We start from the raw sequence: 22,891 nt of genomic DNA, 5'->3' as shown, positions 1-22,891 counted from the left end.
TATTTCTTTGCAATTTTCTTTGTAAAATTCATTCACAACCAACATACTATCATAAAAGACAAGAACAAAAACAACAGCAACCCCTTGGTATATTTACAAGCAAATTTAGAAAAAGACATCATGAGAGACCCGATTCTATCCAAATCAATGGTGTATAATATTGTTTAACAACAGGATCAATCCGTCCACCACCCCAAACCTGTTATTACTACTCCCGAGGATCAATCCGTCCATTAAGGTTTAAGCTAGGCTAAAGACTCATCAGTTAGGCTACATTAAGGTAGCGTTGAACTAGTTAAGCTAGTATATTGTAGCCCTGAACTGGTTAGGTTAGCTAAGAACTCAGCACTTGCTAGGCTAAGAACTCAACTACTTAGGGTGGGTTTTGGCTTCTGACTTATCTAGACTAGGCTAAGACCTTACCCACTTAGACTAGGTCGTGTTAGCTACTTGCCAGGTAAGAATGCAATTACTTCCTTCTCCTCGAAGTGTCTTCATCTAGACCCAAGTATCTAACCATAAAGTAGGACTGAATCCCAAAGAAGACCGGATTGCTTAGTTGAATAAATCTATCAACTGGCATTTGCACAGGTGTTCGAATGACCTTTTGGTAGGTCGTCATCGTTTGTCTAGATAACTATGCTTCTGAACACAATGTAACTTGAAGAGGAGACACTGGACATGGCCGTTTGATGAACCACGTAGTACATGAATGCTTACACGTATGTGTACGTTGGTATACATCGATGGAAGTTGGTGTACGGAAGCGATTGTTGGTGTACGTACATGGGCATGGCACAACACATCCATGGATGTTGGTATACAGATTTGGGATGAAAAGACATATCAAGCAGCTGGATGTATGCTGAATCATGTACATGGACAAGTGATGGTCAGGTATACGTGGACGAGCGATGAACCACATACACAGACCAGTGATGACACCTGAACACGTTCGTGTCATGTGGAGCGAAACAAGTTGGAACATCAGTGAGAATATCACTCTGAGAATGCCTTCCTTCCACTAGCTCCTTGGTGTGGGGAAAAACATGACCTTGTGGGGCAGATGTGATGCATTCCTTCATTCACAGTTGACGAAACCACAAAGTTCTTGATCCTCCAACATTGACATCCATGGAACTTCTAGGCTGTATAAAAAGAAATGAAGCGCAGGCTATGATAAAAAAAAAAAAAACCGGCTTGGAAAAGGAGAGCAACGCAAAACTTAGCTCTCCAAGGCATTAAAAGAAAGACTGGGATATTTGGGGGGTCGGAGTTTGGTCGATGACCAAACATTAGCCTCGTGTATGCATAAGTCGCCAGATGCCACAGATTCCTTGTTTTACAATCTTTGATTGTTTTTACCGATTTCCAGCTAGCGCTAGAAGATTATGCCAGCTAGTGCTTGAAGATTATCCTATTGTTAAGAGCTATGAAAAATACAAATTAATTAAAAATTTGTCATTTCAAGTACGTAAAGTAAATTAAAAATATGTCATTTCAAGTAACGTAAAGTAACTTTATTTAGATGACAAGTTTTGTCTGTAATAATGCTGATTTGTAATTTGTGGGTATTCTCATACTTATGTTTATTTAAAACTTTGACTTAAACTGCCATCTCATTTCATGTAGAAGTTGAGTTAAGGTGTATTTTATGGGGACTCCGGTATATAATGTGTGAATTTGCTAAACCAAACTATTTTATTTTTCCAGAGTTAAGAAACAGTGGAGTAAAAATGGTAATAGTCATTGGTCTTGAAGGAAGTGCCAATAAAATTGGCATTGGTATAATAGAGGATGGCAAAGTTCTTGCAAATCCCAGAAAGACATATATTACACCACCTGGACAAGGATTTATTCCTCATGATACAGCTAAACATCACCAGGTATGATATTTTTCATATTTAAAAAAAAATTATGCTATTTTTCAGAATGAGAGGCAACATAGAATACTATATTATTTTAATAATGCTGTATTATTATTTTCTGTGTCCAAATGGAAAGCATTTTCGGGGGTGGAGGTAGGAGGGAATAATCATTGTTTTCATGCTACTTTTATTGATTATTGACCGATGGAGAAGTCATTTTGTATGGAAAGTTCATTAGCTATTGAGTTAGATAGCTCTGTTGTTGATGCAGGTATCTGTATTAAGGTTGGTACACACGTGAGAGCCGAACCTTGTATGTGTAACTGAGTTACGCATATACGGTTACAAGTTGTCAAAATGTTGAGGACGAACCGTAACCACGTTAAACACGTAACTTCATTACAATCCAATGCGATCATCAGTCTGTCTCTGTCCGGGTTGTTTACCGACAATGGCCACCATGCAAGTAGCAGCTGCCCCATATATTTATACACATTATTTAACGAAGATGAAGCAAAATAAAAGATGGTGGCAATCAAGGTTATATACTAGAAGGGTAGAATACAGTGGTCAGGAATTATTCGCTGACATGAGATTCCAAGAAGTTTCTGGCCACAGTAAAGTCTTTTCTTCGTAATAACTAATAAATTGAAGGACCTCTTCCTCACTCCAATCAGCCATGGTAGACATATACGTACTGAGTGACCAAAATAAGGGACTCTACACTATGGACGGCCTTGTTCACAGTCAGTGTCAACAAGTTCAGCAACCTCTGTTGATACGCGCGTAATACAGGTCCCGTCCACACATTGCGTAACGTTCAAAGAGACCTCCCTTTGATTCGGTGCCCAAAAATCGACAATTGCCGGGACGGAGGGCGAACGGAGCCTCGAACCTCGCGGGTTCGGGGTTCGGGTTCGAGGAACCGTCCACTCTTGCGTTTTTGTTACAAGAATTGGTTACAATACAAGGTTCGGTTCGCACGTGTGTACCCACCTTTATATTACATGTAGATGCAATTGTGTTTTGATAATAGTAAATATATGAATGTTATTTATTAGGCGCATTTTGAAAAGCTCTTTAAAAATATAGGCCTGGTTTTAAATAACATATCATCCTTATGATCCTATAAATTTTATTAGTTCTGATGTTTTTAATATAATGAGTAATTTGTTTATTTATGTTTAGTTATGCATATGTTTATTGTGTAATAATAGATGGTTAATGATTAGGAGGTACTGAATTTTTTCATGCAGCTATTTCTTATATACTGTACCACTTTAGTCTTTTAATTGTCCTTGTAGGTGTAGTACTATATAATTTTATGTAATGCATGTGAATGTCACAATGTTTCTTTCATTTTGGTATGTACTACTGGGTAAAGGCAGTCCTTAGCTTAATAGTCACTCAACTAAGTTAAAAGCCCCCTAACATATATGTCCATTCATACCAGGGCCTCCAAAAATCCCAAGAAACTAATTATAACAATGTTCCTGCACAATATACGTACAAACCCTCGATCCTTTACATTAGGAATTACTTTCAGCAATGGCTGGAAAACAGCTGCTAGACTTTTGAACAAGGTAGTTGCATAGTTAAACTACCGTTCAAGTGGCAGGAGTCCCACCCACCCACCTGAACGTACACACTCCACATTGCTTTTGGCTGTCATCTTGTCAAGAAGTATGTATGTTTGCTTCTCTCTGCAGCTATTTCTTATATACTGTACCACTATAGTCTTTTAATTGTCCTTGTAGGCATAGTATATAATTTTATGTAATGCATGTGAATGTCACAATGTTTCTTTTATTTTGGTATGTACTACTGGGTCATGGACTCTCCTTTGATCATAAACACTGAGGGAATGGGGATCCTTTGATGGTAAACACTGAAGGGATGGGGATCCTTTGATGGTTGAACAATAAGGGGATAGGGATCTGTTAAGCTAGATTTTGTCCTGGACATGGTAGCGAAGACTCAAAACCCAGCGGTTCCTGATGCTATGTTTGAGAATTTTACGGTCCCCTCCTTAGAGGACATTGTAGATAATGATGCTGATGAGATGCTACTTTGTCCTGTTAGAATTGTTGCAGTGCTATCTGAAGAGGACTCAACACCGGCCTGAGTGCCGACGACTCTTCATTAGCACTGGCTCATCCAAGAAAGAATTGTCCAAGAACACAATTTCTTTTCAAACATCTAACTCACCTGGTAGTTATATATATAGCTTACGTCCCTGACGTCACGGCAGAATTTCAAAACTCGCGGCAATCGCCGATTGGGTAGTCAGGTGCACCACCTGTGCGCCCTCTACCAGGTACGTAGCACCATACCAACTATTCCTCAGATCTTCCCTGCCGCGCTACGGTGACATCGTTGGAACTTCGCTCGTTATAGCCCGTTGTCCTTTGCAGTATTATTTGGTGAAGTACACTTTGGCTTGGCTTTCGCTTGATTGGATTTTGATTTCGTTTCGATATTGTTGGTTTGACCTTTGCTTGTTTTTGATCTCTCTTTTTGATTTCTCATCATGTCTGATTCTGCTTCAAGTTTGAGAACGTGTGTGAAAGGTTGCAAGACTAGACTTGCTAAATCCTCTTTAGATCCTCATTCTATTTGTAGTAAATGCAGAGGAAAAGTTGTGAGATAGGTGATAGATGTGATGAATGTGTGGGCTTGCCTGAGACTGAAATGGATTGAATATTACCGCTATGTGCGTAAATTAGAGAAGGATAGGATAAGGAGAGCGAAGAAGACCTTGTCTCGCTCTTCCATAGACAGTCAAGGAATAGATAGTTCTCTATCCCTCGATAATCCTATTGATCCTCCTCCTGTTGTATCATTACCAAATCCAGTTTCCAGAAACAGGTAAAAGTCCATCATTACAGGACATGATGACGGCCATTCAAGCCCTTGGTCAACGGTAGAATCCCTGGCACAAGACAGGGATAAATTATGGTCTAATATGAGAGATATTAAAGTGAATAGGTGAAATTAGTGCAAGTGCAGTGGAGGGTGCGGCCGCTCGGACTTGTCGTGCTCCTAGTCCTAGACCTCTTCCAAGCTCACCAAACCCCTGTGAGAAGGAAAGTCGACCGACGAAGGGAGGCGAGAGGTTTTAGCTCCAGAGCGGTCGTCCCCTCGAGCGTACCTGTAGACGATCCCCAGGACGCTCACCCTCGCTATAGGAAAGGCGAGGTTAAAGTGTTTTTTTTTCTTCGTCTTCTGACGACGCAGTACCCAGAGAACGGGGCTGGCAGTCAGACGTTCTAAATCCTCCAGACCCCATTAAAGAAAAGGAAATCCCAGGACGCCGAGCGTCTTGATACTGGACGCCAGGACGATATACGTCAGAGCGTCCAGGATGTAGTCATTGGAGCAGACCCCCGAGCGCTTCCTTCAGGTTCCGATATTTGCCTCTCCTACCAAATTAAGACGTAAGACGTCGCACAGGCGACCATCGTCTTTGGTAGGAGGCAAGGAAATATTGGAAAGGGGGAAACCTTCGGTGCAAACTGCAACTCCGGATCGTTTCTCTTTCGATTCCGATGCTTGCTCTCCTGCCAAATCAAGACGCATGATGTCGCACAAGCGGCCGTCGTCTTTGGCAGGAAGTAAGGAAGGATCGGACGAAGGGAGACTTTCGGTGGCGTGCTACAACTCCTGTTCGCTTCCCTTTCGTCTCCGATGTTTGCTCTCCTACCAATATAAGACGTAAGATACCGCACAGGCGCCGTCGTCTTTGGTAGGAGTAAAGGAAGCATCGGACGATTGGATGCCTTCAGTGCATGCTCCTGCTCCTCCTTTGGATTGGCGTTCTTCAGGCCTTTCATCTCAAGACGAACAGAATGAAGAGAGAGAGATTGACTTTGCCAACTTCTCTAGTCTGTTCCAGCAGCAAGAAGCTCCACAGTTTTCCGTACTGCAAGATTTTAAGCAGAAACTCTCCTCTCTTATGCAGTCATATCAACCTGCTACTCTTACTGTTAAACGCCAGGACGAAAAACGTTTTAAAGCACGACGACAGGACGAAAAACGTCTTGAAACAAGACGCCAGGATGAAAAACATCTTGAAGCAAGACAGCAGGACGATAAGCGTCTTGAAGCAAGACGCCAGGACGAAAGAAGTCTTGAAGGAAGACACCAGGACGAAAAACGTCTTGAAGCAAGACGCCAGGACGAAAAACGTCTTGAAGCAAGACGCAAGGACGAAAAACGTCTTGAAGCAAGACGCCAGGGACGAAAAACGTCTTGAAGCAAGACGCAGGACGAAATCGTCATGAGACAGGATGCCAGGACACCAGGCATCAAGGTACTGGACGACAAGACTCCAGGCATCAAGAAACTGGACAGCAGGATGCACAAACGCAACATGACATCGCTACATCAGTGTGTCCTCAATCAGAAGAAAGGAATGAAGACATCCCCATTCTCCCTTTTGATCAGATGCAAGTCGTTTCCGAGGAAGAATATCAAACAGATCTACAACCTTCAGCAGATCTTAAAAGGCTTATGAAAGTTTTTGCGGAACTTTTTCCAGAAGTTTTGTGCCAGCTGCCCCTCGTTCTCCACCTCAGAGTTCACTTTAGGGAAGGCTTCTAAAGAATCCGACTTTACGAAGATGGTATTATCACGCTCTTCGAAAAGAGCCTTGAAATTAATGAAGGAATGGATGGACTCTAAGAAGACCAGGAAAAACAGCTTTCTCATTTCCTCCGGCCAGATTAGCTTCCAGATCCAGCATCTGGTACGACACTGGAGAAGTCCTAGGTTTGGGAGTTCCAGCTTCTTCCCATGGGGACTTCTCTAGTCTTGTGGACTCTTCTCGTCGGACGGCCATGGGGAAGACGAAAGTGTTTTGGTCTTCCTCTGAAATGGACCACCTCCTCAAAGGGATTTTTTAGAGCCTTCGAAGTCTTTAACTTCCTAGACTGGACTCTGGGTTCGTTGGGAAAGAAAATTGAACTTGAAGTCTACCAAAACGGAAGAACTCGTTCACCTATGTCATGCATTGACAAAGCGCTTCGAGACGGGTCGAACGAGCTAGCAGCCCTTTTGCCCTTTTCTCAGCTGGAATCTTGAAGAAAAGGGCCCAATTTTGTTCTTTTCTTTCGAGTGGAGTTAACGCTCACTCAGAGAGCGGAACTGCTTTTCGCTCCCGTTTCGACTCATCTTTTTCCGCATAGTTTGGTTAAAAGAAAAAAAAAGTATCCTCAGCTCTGACTCAAAAAGCGACCACAAGATCTGATGACTAAAGCAGCAAGGAGAGTTGTTCCGTCAAGTTTTGCAGGACAGAAACTTAAAGAAACCACTCCTCTACCACGTAGTTCTCGGCCCTTTCGAGGTAGATCCCTCAGGAGAGGAATGCAAGACCTATTACAAAAACTCCAAGAAAAGAGGCTTCAGAGGAGGAAGTAATAAAGTCTGACAAAGTTCTTCTTCAGACAGTGGTAGGAGCCAGACTCAAAATTTTTCTGGCACAAACATGGGAGAAAAAGGGATCAGATCCTTGGTCTATTTCAGCTTCTCAAAGAAGGATACAAGATCCTTTCTGGAAAAAAACCCCCCTTAGCAGAAAGACCGATCGATCTGTCAGCCAAGTACAGAGAGGAGTCCAAGACTCTAGCGTACAACAAGAGGTTTCTTTTATGCTAATTCAGAAGGAAGCAATAGAAAGAGTTCAGAACCTGGAGTCCTCCGGGGTTTTACAATCGATTATTCTGGTCCCCAAGAACTCGGGCCGGATGGAGAACCGATTTTGGACGTGAGTTCCCTGAATTTTTTCGTGAAGAAAACAAAATTCACTCATAGGAGACAACGAAATCAGTTCTTGCTGCAGTCAGACGAGACGGACTGGATGGTTTCGTTGGATCTCCAGATGCTTATTTTCACGTCCCGATCCACCCAAAACTCCAGAAAGTACCTAAGATTGTTTACAAGACAGAAACATTTCAATTCCGAGCTCTTTGTTTCGGTCTAAATACCGCACCTCAAATTTTCACAAAACTTATGAGCAACGTAGCAGCAATGCTACACAAGAAACGCATCAGAGCCTCATTGTATCTGGACGATTGGCTCCTCAGAGCCCATTCCTACGCCAACTGTCTGGAGAATCTTCAGAAAACAATTCGATTATCAGAAGACCTAGGCCTTCTGATAAACCACCAGAAAATCCCAACTGATCCATCCCAGGAAATCTTGTACTTGGGGATGAGGATTCAGAGTCAGGTTTTTTTTTTCGGGCTTTTCCGTCCACATTGAGAACGGAACAAGCTTTAGAGAAAATAAGAAACTTCCTAAAGAAACAGAAGTGCTCTGCGAGGGAATGGATGAGTCTGCTGGGGGACCTTTCCTCGCTAGAAACAGTTTGTCTCCTTGGGAAGACTGAAACCCTACGCCCCTCTGCAAGTTTCATCTAAATCAGCATTGGGACAAGAAGAGAACACTAGAGCAAATGTTGTATTCTGTTTCGAACGACATGAAACACTATCTACAGTGGTGGAACGATCCCGTCAAGCTCCGGAAGGCCTCTCCCTAGTAGCAGAGGAACCCAGACCTAGTGTTGTTTTCCGACGCCTCGGAACTCGGGCTGAGCAACACTGGGGAAGTTAGAAAGTCTCGGGCTTCTGGAACAAGGAGCAAGTAAAGTTCCACATCAATCTGAAAGAATTGACTGCAATTTTTCCTAGCTCTCAAGGAATTAGAGAGCGTAGTCCGGAACAAAGTGGTACAGGTCAACTCCGACAACACAACGGCGTTGGCCTACATCAGCAAAACAAGGCGGGACTCACTCAGTCTCTCTATACAGAGCAGCAAGAGAACTGCTCCTCTAGACAAAAGGAAAAAAACGTGATTCTGGTAACACGCTTCATTCAGGGAGAAAAGAATGTGAGAGCAGACATCCTGAGCAGAAAACATCAAGTCTTGACAACAGAATGGACTCTCCATCAGGAAGTTTGCAAGAGTCTATGGCGAATCTGGTGGGCGCCCTTGCATAGATCTCTTTGCAACAGCGCAGACAAGACGGATGGAGACTTACTGTTCTCCAGTCCCAGACCCCGAAGCAATCCACATAGATGCGTTCCTTCTGAATTGGACACATCTAGACGTGTACGCCTTTCCCCCATTCAAAGTGGTACACAGAGTGTTACAAAAGTTTGTGGCTCACGAAGGAACCAGGATGACTCTAGTGGCACCCTTCTGGCCGACAAGAGAATGGTTCACAGAGGTACTGGAATGGATGGTGGACACCCCACAAGAAGCCTTCCGTTAAGAGTAGATCTACTCAAACAGCCCCACTTGGAAAGGTATCACCAAAACCTCCAAGCTCTTCAGCTAACTGCCTTCAGACTATCGAAAAACTCACAAGAGCTAGAGGATTTTCGAGGGAGGCAGCGAGTGCAATTGCAAGAGCAAGGAGGTCTTCAACCATTAAGGTTATACCAATCGAAGTGGTGAGACTTTTAGAGGATGGTGCAGGGACAACTCTATTTCCTCTTCCAGTACCTCTGTGACTCAGATAGCAGATTTTTCTGCTATACCTCAAGAAGAGACGTAACTTTTCTGCTTCTACTATCAAGGGTTATAGGAGCATGCTAGCAGCTGTCTTCTTCAGGCATAGAAACCTTAATCTATCTGATAATAAGGATCTACAAGATCTTCTTAGATCCTTCGAGACAACTAAGGAAAGAATACAATCCTCAAACATCTTGGAATTTGGATGTAGTCCTCAAGTTTTCTCATGAGTGACAGGTTCGAACCCTTACAGGAAACATCCCTTAAGGACCATCACCATGAAAACTCTCTTCTGATTAGCCTAGCAACAGCAAAGAGGGTCAGCGAAATCCATGCCTTCAGCAAAACTGTAGGTTTCAGACAGGGCAAAGCCATTTGCTCGCTACAGTTGGGATTCCTAGCCAAAAACGAACGCCCCTCTCAACCCTGGCCCAAGTCATTCGAAATTCCGAACCTCTCGGATCTCACGGGTGAGGAAGTAGAGAGAGTTCTTTGTCCGGTAAGGTCTCTGAGGCATTACTTGGAAGAGAACGAGACAAATACGTGGCACTTCAGAAGGGCTTTGGTGTTCGGTCAAGAAACCCTCTCTGCAAATGTCGAAGAATGCGCTATCCTTTTTTATAAGGCGAATTAATTAGGGAAGCGCATTCAGCATGTACTGAAGCGATATGAAGCTACTTAAAGTTAAGACTCACGAGGTTAGAGCTGTAGCAACCTCTTGGTAGCATTTAAACAAAATAGATCTCTTCAGAATATCCTGGACGCAACATTCTGGAGGAGCAAGTCAGTTTTTGCGTCGCACTATCTTACGCAAGTGCAAACTTTGTATGAAGACTGCTACACACTGGGTCCGTTTGTAGCAGCTCTTTCAGTAGTGGAAAAAGGGTCTACCCTTAAAACCCATAATCCAATACTCTTTTCTTCTCTTGGAACTATTGAAAAGTTATGGTTGTTTGTGGAGACTGGATGCAGTCTTCCACAATCATTGATCTTTAGTCAGGTGATCAACTTGTTCCTTAGTAGTGCCCGGAACAAGAGTATTGTAGGGAGTCTAGTCACATAGAGGTTTGACCGGTTGACAGTCTCCAAGAGGTCTTCCAGCCCCCGGGGTGGATCGCTGGGGGACCTCATAGGAAAGCAGACACAATGAGACAGGATATCATTAAAGTCAGCTTCCTTAACAGGTACGAACCCGTAAGTTTGTTTTTATTAACACTTATGTCAATTCCAACGATGATAGCTGTTTCTGACCCTCCACCAAAGGTGTTAATCAGCTATATATATAACTACCAGGGTGAGTAGATGTTTTGAAAATGTTATTTTCATGATAAAATAAATTTTTGAACATACTCACCTGGTAGTTATATATAATTAAATTCCCACCCTCCTCCCCTCTAGAAACTATGGGCATGGAAGATCTGAGGAATAGTTGGTATGGTGCTACGTACCTGGTAGAGGGCGCACAGGTGGTGCACCTGACTACCCAATCGGCGATTGCCGCGAGTTTGAATTCTGCCGTGACGTCAGGGACGTAAGCTATATATATAACTACCAGGTGAGTATGTTCAAAAATTTATTTTATCATGAAAATAACATTTCTGGCTTCTTAAGACGATTAGAAGGTCGTACTCAGTTGCTGGCACAGATGACTCCAGGACACCTCAGCCTAGAGTTCACGAAATCAGGGGAATTGGTCTAACCCTCGCATTCCGGAAGAATCTGTCAGTCCATCAGGCTCTGAAGATAGGGGTGTGGTCTAGGCAGACCACCTTCACTTCCTTCTGCCTTTGGGACATTGCCCACAAGTCCTTAGACACTTTTTCCCTGGGACTTATGGTGGCTGCTCAACAAGTTGTGTAGCTTACCCAGCTCCTTTAACAGGAAACAGGTTTGCAATCTCGCCGTTACCATCTGCGGATGCTTGTGGATGTGAGGAATGATAATTGACTTATGACTGGCTCTCTTCTTCTCCATCCCTTTATCCTACTCTTCTGCCTTCAGGGGATTCAGCTATTGTATGCTGGAACTGGCCCCGATGCAGGTAAATGTTGCAAGAGCAACCATTATATTTATTTTGTAGATTATAGAAGTAACCATCCCTTCCTCTTGCAAGGTGAAGAGGGGTGGGTCCCTGGCAATAGCAAACCCACTGCTTGTATTTGCCCTACTGGCGGAATCATTCCAGCTTATTTTTCTTATGATGCTCCTTTATCCCCCCATTTGGTAAAAACCCAGAATTCTGATGAATGATCACAGTTCCTATACTCCAATCAGTTCATCAAGGCATGATTCCCTTCCTTGCTCTTTCGACCAGGAAGAGAATCAAGGTGTCTGAGCTCCAGTCAGCTCTTGAAACTTATTTCAGATTCCTCCCTCCAATTATAAGTCTTCCTCATGCCACCCCTCAATCTGATTCCTGGGTCAAAAGCAAAGTGGAGTGCGTACGTTTGGGTGGGTGTGACTCCCGCCACCTGAACGGTGGTTTAACTACCTAACTACTTTGTTCAAAAGTCTAGTGGCTGTTTTCCAGCCTTCACTAAAAGTAATTCCTAATGTAAAGGACCTCAGGTTTGTATGGTTGGGAAAAATACAATTTTCCTCTAAAAATTATCATTTAAAAAAATTAATGTTACATTACTGTAGTACAAGATAATCTAGAAATAAAAATTGCATAAAATACGTACTACTGAATGTACTAAATAGTACTTCTTAAATAAACGTGAAAGACTTTAACCTTTAAGTGGAAGATTTGCAGTCCACGTTATTTTTGTGCTTAGCTATGAGCCATTAAAATAACTATTTAAGAAACATTTGCTTTTGAATTAGATTTAAGAACTGATGATACTATTTTGATCTCTTTTTAGGCTCAAGTATTAGATGTTCTGCACCAAGCCCTTTCGCAAGCTAATGTCAAACCTCAGGATATTGATGCCATAGCCTATACAAAAGGTCCTGGGATGGCAGCACCCCTAATCAGTGTAGCAGTTGTTGCTAGAACAATAGGACAGTTATGGGATAAGCCTATTGTTGCTGTAAATCACTGCATAGGACATATTGAAATGGGCCGTCTTGTCACTGGGGCAGATAATCCCACAGTTCTTTATGTAAGTGGTGGAAATACACAGATTATTGCATATTTAGAGAAAAGGTATAGAATTTTTGGGGAGACCATTGACATGGCGGTAGGGAATTGTTTAGACAGATTTGCCCGTATTTTGAAGTTATCAAATGACCCAAGCCCAGGCTATAACATTGAACAAATGGCAAAGAAAGGTAAGAAGTATTTCCCTTTGCCTTATGGTGTTAAAGGCATGGATGTTTCATTTTCAGGCATGCTCACATTTCTTGAAGAACGTACAGAGAAGCTCCTGAAAACTGGACAGTATACTAAAGCTGATCTTTGCTTTTCTCTGCAAGAAACTGTGTTTGCAATGTTAGTAGAAACTACTGAACGAGCAATGGCCCATTGTGGATCCCAGGAAGTCTTGATCTGTGGCGGGGTTGGTTGTAACCTCAGGCTTCAAGAGATGATGAGTAAAATGTGTGAGGAAAGAGGTGGTAAATTGTATGCAACAGATGAAAGCTTCTGTATAGATAATGGAGCCATGATTGCTCAAGCTGGATATTTAATGTTTAAGTCAGGCATAAGAACACCATTGGCTGACACATGGGTCACTCAGAGATACAGGACAGATGACGTCCCAGTTACTTGGCGTGATTGATGTTTATGGAACCAAAGGCTTTGATAGGTTACATGTGAAACAAGTTTGTGATTTCTGATGTGTTTAAGTTGTGATAAGATCCTAATTGTTGTTAAAGAGTTTTTAATGAAAATAGAAAGTTAGAACCATAGTTTTTATTTATCCTAAAAATTATTTTGGTTTAATTTTTACATTTAATCATGACTGATGGAAACAGAGCTAGCAGATTAAAGAAGTCTGGGAAAAAAATGTAAATTTATTAAGTTTTTTGCATGGTCTAAGTTAGTTTGTTTATCATAGCTATGATTTATCTAGGCCCTTACTCTTTATGTTTCAAACTGTTTCGTTGATAATATAAGCCATTGGATAAAACAGAAAACAGTTGTTAATACAGGCAGTCCCCGGCTTATGACAGGTTCCGTTCGTGAGATGTGCCGTAAGCCCAAAATTGTCATAAGCCTGAAAATCGTCAAAAATCCTAAGAAAAATGATATTGTTATGATACAATAAAGTTTGTTCATACTTACCTGGCAGATATATATATAGCTGTATTCTCCGAAGTCCGACAGAATTTCAAAACTCCTGGCACACGCAGTGGTCGGCCAGGTGGTTAGTACCCATTCCCGCCGCTGGGAGGCGGGTATCAGGAACCATTCCCAATTTCTATTCAGATTTTCTAGTGCCACTGTCTCCTGAGGGGAGTTGGGTGGGCACTTTGATTATATATATCTGCCAGGTAAGTATGAACAAACTTTATTGTATCATAACAATATCATTTTGTTCATGAAGCTTACCTGTCAGATATATATATAGCTGAATCCCACCTTTGGAGGTAGGGAGAGACAGAATAGGATTTGGGAAACATATCCATGCAGATGATTGACATCTTGGTTCCTTACCTGTTAGCATAGCTGACTTTGTGATTACTGTCACCCAAGTCTGCTTCTGCTTTACTAAGTAACCAGCAAGGTTGCTGCTGGTGAGTTCTAGATGATCTGTCAACGGGGGCGTGACCACAATGTGACTAGACCATTTGACCATGCTATGAGGGCAACGAAACAAAAAACCGTCACCCAAGTCTGCTTCTGCTTTACTAGTCACCAGCAAGGTAGTGACCTGTTGCTGCTGGTGAGTTCTAGATGATCTGTCAACGGGGGCATGACCACAATGTGACTAGACCATTTGACCCTACTATGAGGGCAACGAAGCAAAAAACCACCCCCTGACCTAGCCTAACATAAGCTAATTTTCCACATAACTTAGGCTAAAGGAAGGGAAGTCTGCCTCAGGCGGTCGACCCTACAACCATAACTAAATATAAAGTTAAAAGCTCACCTAACCATTCCCTGCCAGATAGGATGAGTGCTACTCCTTGCCCCCAATATATTGTCTGCGGCGACGTATGGTCCTAGCGAATAGCAGTTCTCGTATGTCGTCTTCACCTCCCGAAGGTAGTGTGAAGTGAACACCGAGTTGCTATGCCAAAATGTGGCATTCAAGATGTCATTGAGTGCCATATTCTTTTGGAAGGCTACCGAGGTAGAGATAGCCCTCACTTTGTGCGCATTCACTTTCAACAACTTCATATCACTATCTTTACAAGATGAATGAGCTTCCATGATGGTGTCCCTCAAGGAAAAAGCCAGAGCATTCTTCGACATTGGTAAGCTTGGTTTCCTGACCGAACACCACAAGTTACTAGGACCTCAACACTCCTTCGTTTTCCGTAAGTAGAATTTGAGAGCCCTGACAGGGCACAGGACTCTCTCCGGCTCGCACCCAATGATTTCGGCCACACCTTTAAGCTCAAAGGTCCTGGGCCAAGGGTTGGACGGATTCTCATTTTTCGCCAGAAACGTTGGGCTCAAAGAACAGACGGCGTTATGTCCCTTAAAGCCAATGTGCTTGCTAATAGCTTGAATTTCGCTAACTCTCTTCGCCATCTCCAGAGCAGTTAGGAAGACAGCTTTTCTAGTAACGTCCCTTAGCGATGCAGCATGCAGAGGTTCGAAAGGACTGGACATGAGGAACTTCAGGACTACGTCCAAGTTCCATGACGGCAATTAAGGTTGCGTCACCTTCGCGGTCTCGAAGGATCTTAAGAGATCGTGAAGGTCTTTGTCGTTCGCCAAGTCCAGACCTCTGTGTCTAAAGACAACCGACAGCACACTTCTATAGCCCTTGATTGTCGGGACTGCAAGTTTCAGTTCCTTCCTCAGGTAAAGTAAGAAGTCAGCAATCTGGCTCACAGAGGTCGTGGTGGAGGAAATGCCGTTCTTTTTGCACCAACTCCTGAAAGCGGCTCACTTCGATGGGTACACTGCGCGGGAGGAAGCTCTCCTTGCGTTGGCGATAGCTCTTGCCACAGATCTTGAAAAACCTCTCGCTCTGGCCAACTTTTGGATAGTCTGAATGCAGTTAGACTCAGAGCGGGGAGGTTTTTGTGGTACCTCTCGAAGTGGGGCTGTCTGAGTAGATCTATCCTTGACGGAAGCGTCCTCGGGAAGTCTACTACGAAGGCCATGACCTCTGTGAACCAGTCTCTCGCAGGCCAGAACGGGGCGATCAACGTGATTCTCGTCCCTTCCGACGCTGCAAACTTCCCTAGAACCTCCCCCAGGATCTTGAACGGGGGAAAGGCGTACAGGTCCATCCCCGTCCAGTCCCAGAGAAGGGCGTCTATCGCCACTGCCCCTGGATCGAGCACTGGGGAGCAGTAGAGCGGAAGTCTCTTCGTCCTGGACATCGCAAAGATGTCTACGAGAGGACGTCTCCATAACCCCCACAGCTCTTGTCATACATCCTGGTGAAGGGTCCACTCGATTGGTAGAAGTTGACCTTGCCGACTGAGGAGATCTGCTCGGACGTTCTCTACTCCTGCTACGAACCTCATAAGGATTGTGACGTCCCGTGTTTTTGCCCACAGCAAGATCTCCTTTGCCAGAGCGAACAGGGACCGAGAATGTGTTCCTCCCTGCTTCTTGATGTAAGCCAGAGCTGTGGTGTTGTCCGAGTTGATCTGGACTATATGACGAGAAACTTTTTCTTGGAAGAACTGGAGCGCCAAAAAGATGGCTGCCATCTCTTTGAGGTTTATATGCCAGGACACCTGTTCCCCTCTCCAGGTGCCTGACACTTCTTCCCCCCCCAGTGTTGCTCCCCACCCCGTGGTGGATGCGTCGGAGAACAACACTAGGTTGGGGCTCTGAAGCTTGAGAGAAACATCCTCCGACAGCTTCACCGGATCGAGCCACCACTTTAAGTGATGCTTTAACTCTTTCGATATTTCCAAAATCGTATCCAGATTCTTCTTGTCCTTCCAATTGTCCTGCAGGAAGAACTGGAGAGGCCTGAGGTGTAGTCACCCCAAGGAAACAAACTTCTCCAGCGAGGAAATGGTCCCCAGCAAACTCATCCATTCCCTCACCGAGCATGATTCTTTCCTTAGGAAGGCTGACACTTTGTCTAAGCCTTGCTGCTGACGTCCCTGGGACGGAAAAGTTCGAAAAGCCACTGAATCCATCTGAATCCCCAGATACACGATGCACTGTGTTGGGGTCAGCTGTGACTTTTCGAAATTCACCAGAAGTCCCAGGGACTTCGCCAAAGTTAAAGTTGCTTGAAGGTCCTTCAGACAACCACCGCGTTTGCAAGGAGGTCACGAATAGAGGCCAGTCGTCCAGGTACATAGAGATTCTGATGTTTGCAAGATGAAGTCACCTCGCCACATTCTTCATAAGAGTCGTGAAGATCATCGGGGCCGTGCTCAATCCGAAGCAAAGCGCCCTGAATTGGTAAACTGTCCCCTTCAGGACAAACCGCAGATACTTCATCGATTGGGGATGAATCGGGACGTGAAAATAGGCGTCTTGAAGATCTAATGACACCATCCAATAACCTGGTCTTAAGGTCCCAAGAACTGACCGAGGTGTCTCCATCTTGAATCTCTGTTTCTGCACGAAAAGATTCAGAGTGCTTACATCCAAGACTGGTCGCCAACCTCCCGACTGTTTTCGGCACCAGGAACAACCTGTTGTAGAAGCCCGGGGATTCCAGGTCCACGACCTGCTCCACCGCTCTCTTTTCGAGCATTTGCTCGAGCAGATCGTATAGAATCTGCTGCTTCTCTTGATGGTAAATAGGTGATAAGTCCCTGGGTGTCGTGCACAGTGGGGGAGGCTTCAAGAAAGGTATCTTGTATCCCCTCTCGATGATGTTGAGCGACCAGCTGTCTGCATCCCTCTCTCTCCAGGCTTTTGAGAATAAACGAAGCCTGGCTCCTACCGGTGACTGAAGGACTGTCGTTTCATTTCTTACCCCTGAGCTTAGAAGGGGCTATGCCTCTGGAAAGGCCTCTTCCTCGAGAAGGCGGCCTCGAGGATGCTCCACCTCGAAAGGGCTTCTGCTTCTTAGGAGCTTGCATTCGCGAAGATGTCGAAGGGACTGCCGTACTTTTCGAAGACTGAGCTAGGAGGTCTTGGGTCGCTTTTTCTTGCAGGCTGACGGCCAGATCTTTGACCATAGCCTGGGGAAAGAGATGGTTCGAAAGAGGGGCATACAGCAATTCTGCCCTCTGTGAGGTAGAGACCACCTTCGCAGTAAAACTACAGTAGAGCGCTCTCTTCTTCAAGATTCCTGTACAGAAGTGCGAAGCTAGCTCTTCAGAACCATCCCTGACGGCCTTGTCCACGCATGCAAGAACGCTGGACAGCTCCCCCAGGCTAATCGAATCAGGACTACGTGACTGTGTATCCAGGACCCCTAAACACCAGTCCAAAAAATTAAACACTTCTATCGTACGGAAGAGTCCCTTAAGATGGTGGTCTATTTCAGGAGGAGTCCAAGACACCTTTGCTGATGAAAAAAGGGATCTCTTCGGTGCGTCCACCAGGGTGGCGAAGTCACCTTGGGCAGACGAGGGAGCTCTTAGTCCGACGTCCTCCCCTGTCTCATACCAAACGCCTGCCTTGCCTGTAAGTCTTGACGGGGGCAGGGCAAAAGAATTCTGGTTTTGGACTTTTCTTGACTCCATCCAACAATGTATCTTCTTAAAAGCCCTCTTGGTCGAAAGCGAAGTAGCCATCTTCACGATTCCTGAAGTCTTGATGGCTTTCGAAGATGACAACTGAGAAGGGGGAGAACGAGGGGCCGAAGGTTGGAATTTTTCTTCAAAAGAAGCACGGAGTAAGCGCACCAAGACTTGATAATCCGAAGACGCCGGTGTTGAAGATTGTTCTTCGGTTGCTTCCTCCGACAAGTCTCCTTCATGATGAGTAGAGTCCAAAATATCTTTCGAGCGTCTGCGAGCGTCTGGAAAAACATCCTGTTGATCGTCTTGACGAGAGTCCAGACAAGCGTCACGCTGAGCGTCCAGACGAGCGTCCAGCAAAGCGTCACGCCTGGCGTCCTGACGAGCATCCATAGAAGCGTCACGCTGAGTATCCAGACGAGCATCCAGCAAAGCGTCACACCTGGCGTCCAGCCGAGCGTCCAGCCAAGCGTCACGCCTGGCGTCCAGCCGAGCGTCACGCCTGGTGTCCAGATTAGCTGCCGAACTAGCGTCGTATCTGGCAGCCGACGGAGAGACCCTCATAGACGAGCGAGGGGCATCTCGGTGAGCTACGTGACTGCATAATCTCTTGCAAACCATCCTTGCTCCGAGGGTAACTATGTTTCTTTCTCTCGACTGAAGCACGTTTGGGAAGATTATCCTCGCGCTCTCTAGACAACTGCTGGGGAGCTGCACGAAATCTAGAGGGTGAAGCAACAGGAGAAAGAGAGGAGCGAGGAGGAGGAAGGGACTGCCTGGACCTCTTGATTGGCAGTTTATCATCCTTCCTTCTGCGATACGGCTTTGCCTCGTTCTCTGCAATCAACGAGTCAAGTTGTTGTTGTATCGACAAAATAATCCTCTTTGACGGAGAACCTTCCTTCTCAGGCGAAGGGCAGATCCTGTGAGAAGAAAAGGGGTGAGGGGAAGCCCTCCTCCTTCTCACATGGACCGCCATGGCTCTGTCTCTAGAGCAACCGGGGCGCTCAAAAGCAACTTTGTCGGAAGACGTCCTCTCCTGCGAAGCTCACAAATCAGAAGGAGATAAAGGACGTGAAGCATCCTCCTCCCTGAGACCAAAGATGACGGCCGCCTGTGCGATATCTTGCATCTTTGCTCTCTTTTGCGGCGGAAAGTCTTCAAATTGCTCAGGAGACGACCTCAAAGCAGGAGCTAACGGACGTGTAGCGTCCTCCTCAGAGGAACCAAAGACGACAGCCGCCTGTGCGACATCTAGCGTCTTAGTTCTCATCAGAGGGCGCGAGACCTTCCGAGAGCTCCAACTCCTGCGCGGGGAGGACGTCTCTGATGACGAAAAACAATCCTTCAAGAGTCGAGCACGATCTTTGGCAGCCTGGGAAGTGTCCACAGGTCCTGCCAAAGGGGCATTATCACTACACCTCACTGCACTATTAACACTTTCCAAAGCAAGCACTTTTGATTCTAGGCTACGTAAAGATTCCAGAATCATAGATAGGGCATTACCCTCCACAGACACTATTGCAGGGCCCGAAGGCATTACAGGTTTAGGAGGAATAAATTGTACTGGAGGGGTAGCAGGTGTAACATTATTGCCCTGACATATACTGCCTTATACACTCCTGGATGAAGACCTCCTGATCCTATCACGCTCTAACTTACGTATATAGGACTCGTATGCCTTCCAACCTGAATCAGACAGACTTTCACACTCCTTGCAACGATCATCAAACATACACACATGATTTTTACAACTCGCGCACACTGTGTGGGGGGTCTACTGAAGCTTTCGGAAAGCCTCACCTTACATTCTTCCATACAACATACTCTGGCGCTAGTCGAACTAGACCCAGACATCTTAGTTAAAGGAAATAATCGAGCCAAAATCAAAACAATCCACAATTAGCGTATGCCTAGCCACAGATCCAATATCAAAAACCAAAAGTCAATCAGGATACTCAAGTAGCAAAAGAAGTTCCAAAATCCAATGACGGAGGTACTGAAAACAAGTGTAGACAGTACCGGCGACAGAGAAAATCTGAATAGAAAATGGGAATGGTTCCTGATACCCGCCTCCCAGCGGCGGGAATGGGTATTAACCACCTGGCCGACCACTGCGTGTGCCGGGAGTTTTGAAATTCTGTCAGAGTTCAGAGAATACAGCTATATGTATATATATATATGACAGGTAAGCTTCATGAACAAACCTTACTTTTAATGCTTTAGGTGTATTCAAAACTATGTAAACTGCATTTTTATCGCATTTTTCATAAAAAATAAACCTTCAAATATTGATCATTTTGCATATTTGGAGTCACATTTCTTTCGTCAGACTGGTGTCGTAAGCGGTGTAACTCTAGAATGTGTCGTAAACCTGGAAATAATTTCTGATGAATATAATTGAAAAGCGCTGTAGCCTCAGAACATCGTAAGCCAGGGACTGCCTGTAGAATATTTTTAAAAGTTAAGTTTTGATACACATCCTGCTAAAAAAAATATATATCCTGTCAGTGACTGAATTCGTCCTATATTTTCTCAATTCTCTCTTCCTCTTGTGTCAAATTAAACTAAATATAATGATTTTGATACTTTTTTGTTTTAATCAAGTCAGTTTTGCTAGTAAGAAATATGCTTTGGGTGAATGAATAAAATGAAGGTCTGTACATAAAACTGATTGAAAATATCAGGGAAGGGCTTTGACTTGACAAATACAGAGGGGATGAATATACCCAAGTAAGGAACTGACTCTTTCCATTACCTGTTAGATTATGGCAGCTGATCTTTTACACTATTTCAAGGTTGGGCGTCCAGTGTTCTCTAGTGAATAAAATTTTGTACTCCCGTAGAGGGATAGTTCCATCAGTGCACCTCATGCAGTGCACAGTAGGCATTACTTAAGGTTCTTTGCAGCATCCCTTTGCCCCTAGCTGCAATCCCTTTCATTTCTTTAACTGTACCTCCTTTCAGTCTTTTTTTATTCCAACTTACTTTCCATCCTCTCCTAACAATTGTTTCATAGTGCAACAGAGGGGTCTTCCTCCTGTTATATCTTTCAAACTTTTTTACTGTCAATTTCAGTTTCAGTACTGAATTACCTCATAGGTTGCAGCGCTTGGCCTTTGGCCTAAAAGCTATATTCTCTTTTGTTCTGTAATTTTGTACATACCTTTCCAATTCTATCTTCTTCACCCGAATTGCCCCTTATCAATTTCCAGTACTGCTTCTAAAGTTGTTTTGACCTTTCTTTAGCGTTATCAATGACAATTCATTTAATCAATGACCCACATTCCATCTTTTCTATAAAAAGAGTTTCATAATGACTTTAACGTAAAATTTGTGCCATTACTGCCGTAAGGAAAAGGAATAGGCCATTTGTTAGAGGAAGCTTTATATTACCTGCCACGCTTCAGTTTCTCACAATTTTTAAGTGGATTTTAAATTATTGTTATAATAATTTATAGCAAACATTTATGAAACAATTTAAAGTCATGAGTTAGCTTCCACAGAATAGATAGCAGTTTACAGCCATGTTCATGAAAGCAGTTGACCTTCTGCTTAAAGGGTGAAAAGTCACCAAATTGTTCCTTTGGATTTATTTAGTCTGCTAAATATGCGTGAAGACTGTACCACCCAATTAATTGTGGAACATTTCTGCAGCTCTGATGAAATTCCTTTTCTGAACATCTCTAAAGGTTAGGTGTACAGACAAATAAATGGTAATATGCTGTGATAAGCAATTCTGTGGAGTGTTCTACCAATAATTATTATCAGCATTATATTTGGGGTTGCAATTCATCTGCACTATTACTGCATAAACCTGAGAAGCTTCAATTAGTGTTCCACCTTGAAGGAAGTTCACTCTAGTAATTTCTTGTGATGTATAAAAAGAAAATGACAAGAAAAGTGTGAGAAACCTAGATAAGTGGAACACTATCCTCTCTATATCTATGCTAACAACAGCACTGACTCTTTGACTGGGATGACACAAGGAATGATTTCATTCTATGGCAGCCGATTGGACTTTGTCGGAAAAGGCTGCTTAAACAAATAATAATAATAATTCATTCTATGAATTATGTCCATTAACTGCAAGGTGCGAGGTTGAAAAAATTAATAATATCCGACAATGTTATCTTAAATCCTATGTAAAAAGAAAGATTGGAATTGAAAGTGGCTTCAAGTATTTTGTCAGTTTTTAGATCGTTTAGTAGTGTACTTCCTGAGAACAGTAAATTGGGGAATGGAAGCATGGTCCAAATTCAGCTGACACCTGCTTGATCCCTGAAATATGTTTATGTCAACAAATGCAGCTACTTCACTGAACACTGTATTATTTTCAGGACTAATGATTATGTTGCAAGTAGATACTGAAAATAACAAAGGTCTCCGAACACTATTTTCAAGGTAAAATCTGACGTGATTGGTTCTCTAAAACACCAATTATAATTACTCTTTTCTGTGGCCATTTGATGGGTAGGGATGAGATCAAATTTATAGCCTCAAACTTTTAAGGCAGTGAAGAAATCTTGGGCTTAAGGCCTTATCACGGAAAACGGGGCCAGGGAAAGAATTCCGAAGTTTGACAAGTGAAAAAAGCTGTTACTCAAATGTTGCCAAAGATTCACTGATTTTCAGTGTAAACGTGAGATATGATTGTTGTTAAGGAAATTTCTTTGAATAAATGAAGTGGTTGTTCCTTGATCTATGAATGATGAACTCACATTGAATGCTCGATGTCATTACAATAAGTCAGTAAACAAATAAAAGTCGACAAGCTA

The 22,891-nt window shown here is 43.7% G+C and overlaps 1 protein-coding gene across 4 annotated transcripts in view; it reads left to right on the top strand.

Annotated features, from left to right (window-relative positions):
- The window catches only part of LOC135219596 (tRNA N6-adenosine threonylcarbamoyltransferase-like), a 72,390-nt gene extending 59,160 nt beyond the window's left edge, over positions 1 to 13,230 (top strand). For all 4 annotated transcript variants that reach the window (XM_064256483.1, XM_064256484.1, XM_064256485.1 and 1 more), the window contains 2 exons: positions 1,714 to 1,886; positions 12,248 to 13,230. In XM_064256483.1, coding sequence (XP_064112553.1) covers positions 1,737 to 1,886; positions 12,248 to 13,105 — 1,008 coding nt within the window. In that variant the 5' untranslated portion in view covers positions 1,714 to 1,736 and the 3' untranslated portion in view covers positions 13,106 to 13,230. The remainder of the gene's footprint in view (positions 1 to 1,713; positions 1,887 to 12,247) is intronic.
- The last annotated feature ends 9,661 nt before the right edge of the window (positions 13,231 to 22,891 follow it).

This window comes from Macrobrachium nipponense, chromosome 1 (assembly GCF_015104395.2).
Source record: "Macrobrachium nipponense isolate FS-2020 chromosome 1, ASM1510439v2, whole genome shotgun sequence".
Taxonomy (NCBI): Eukaryota; Metazoa; Arthropoda; class Malacostraca; order Decapoda; family Palaemonidae; genus Macrobrachium; species Macrobrachium nipponense.
Note: the sequence above shows the minus strand (reverse complement) of the source record. Positions and strands in the feature narration are given on the sequence as shown.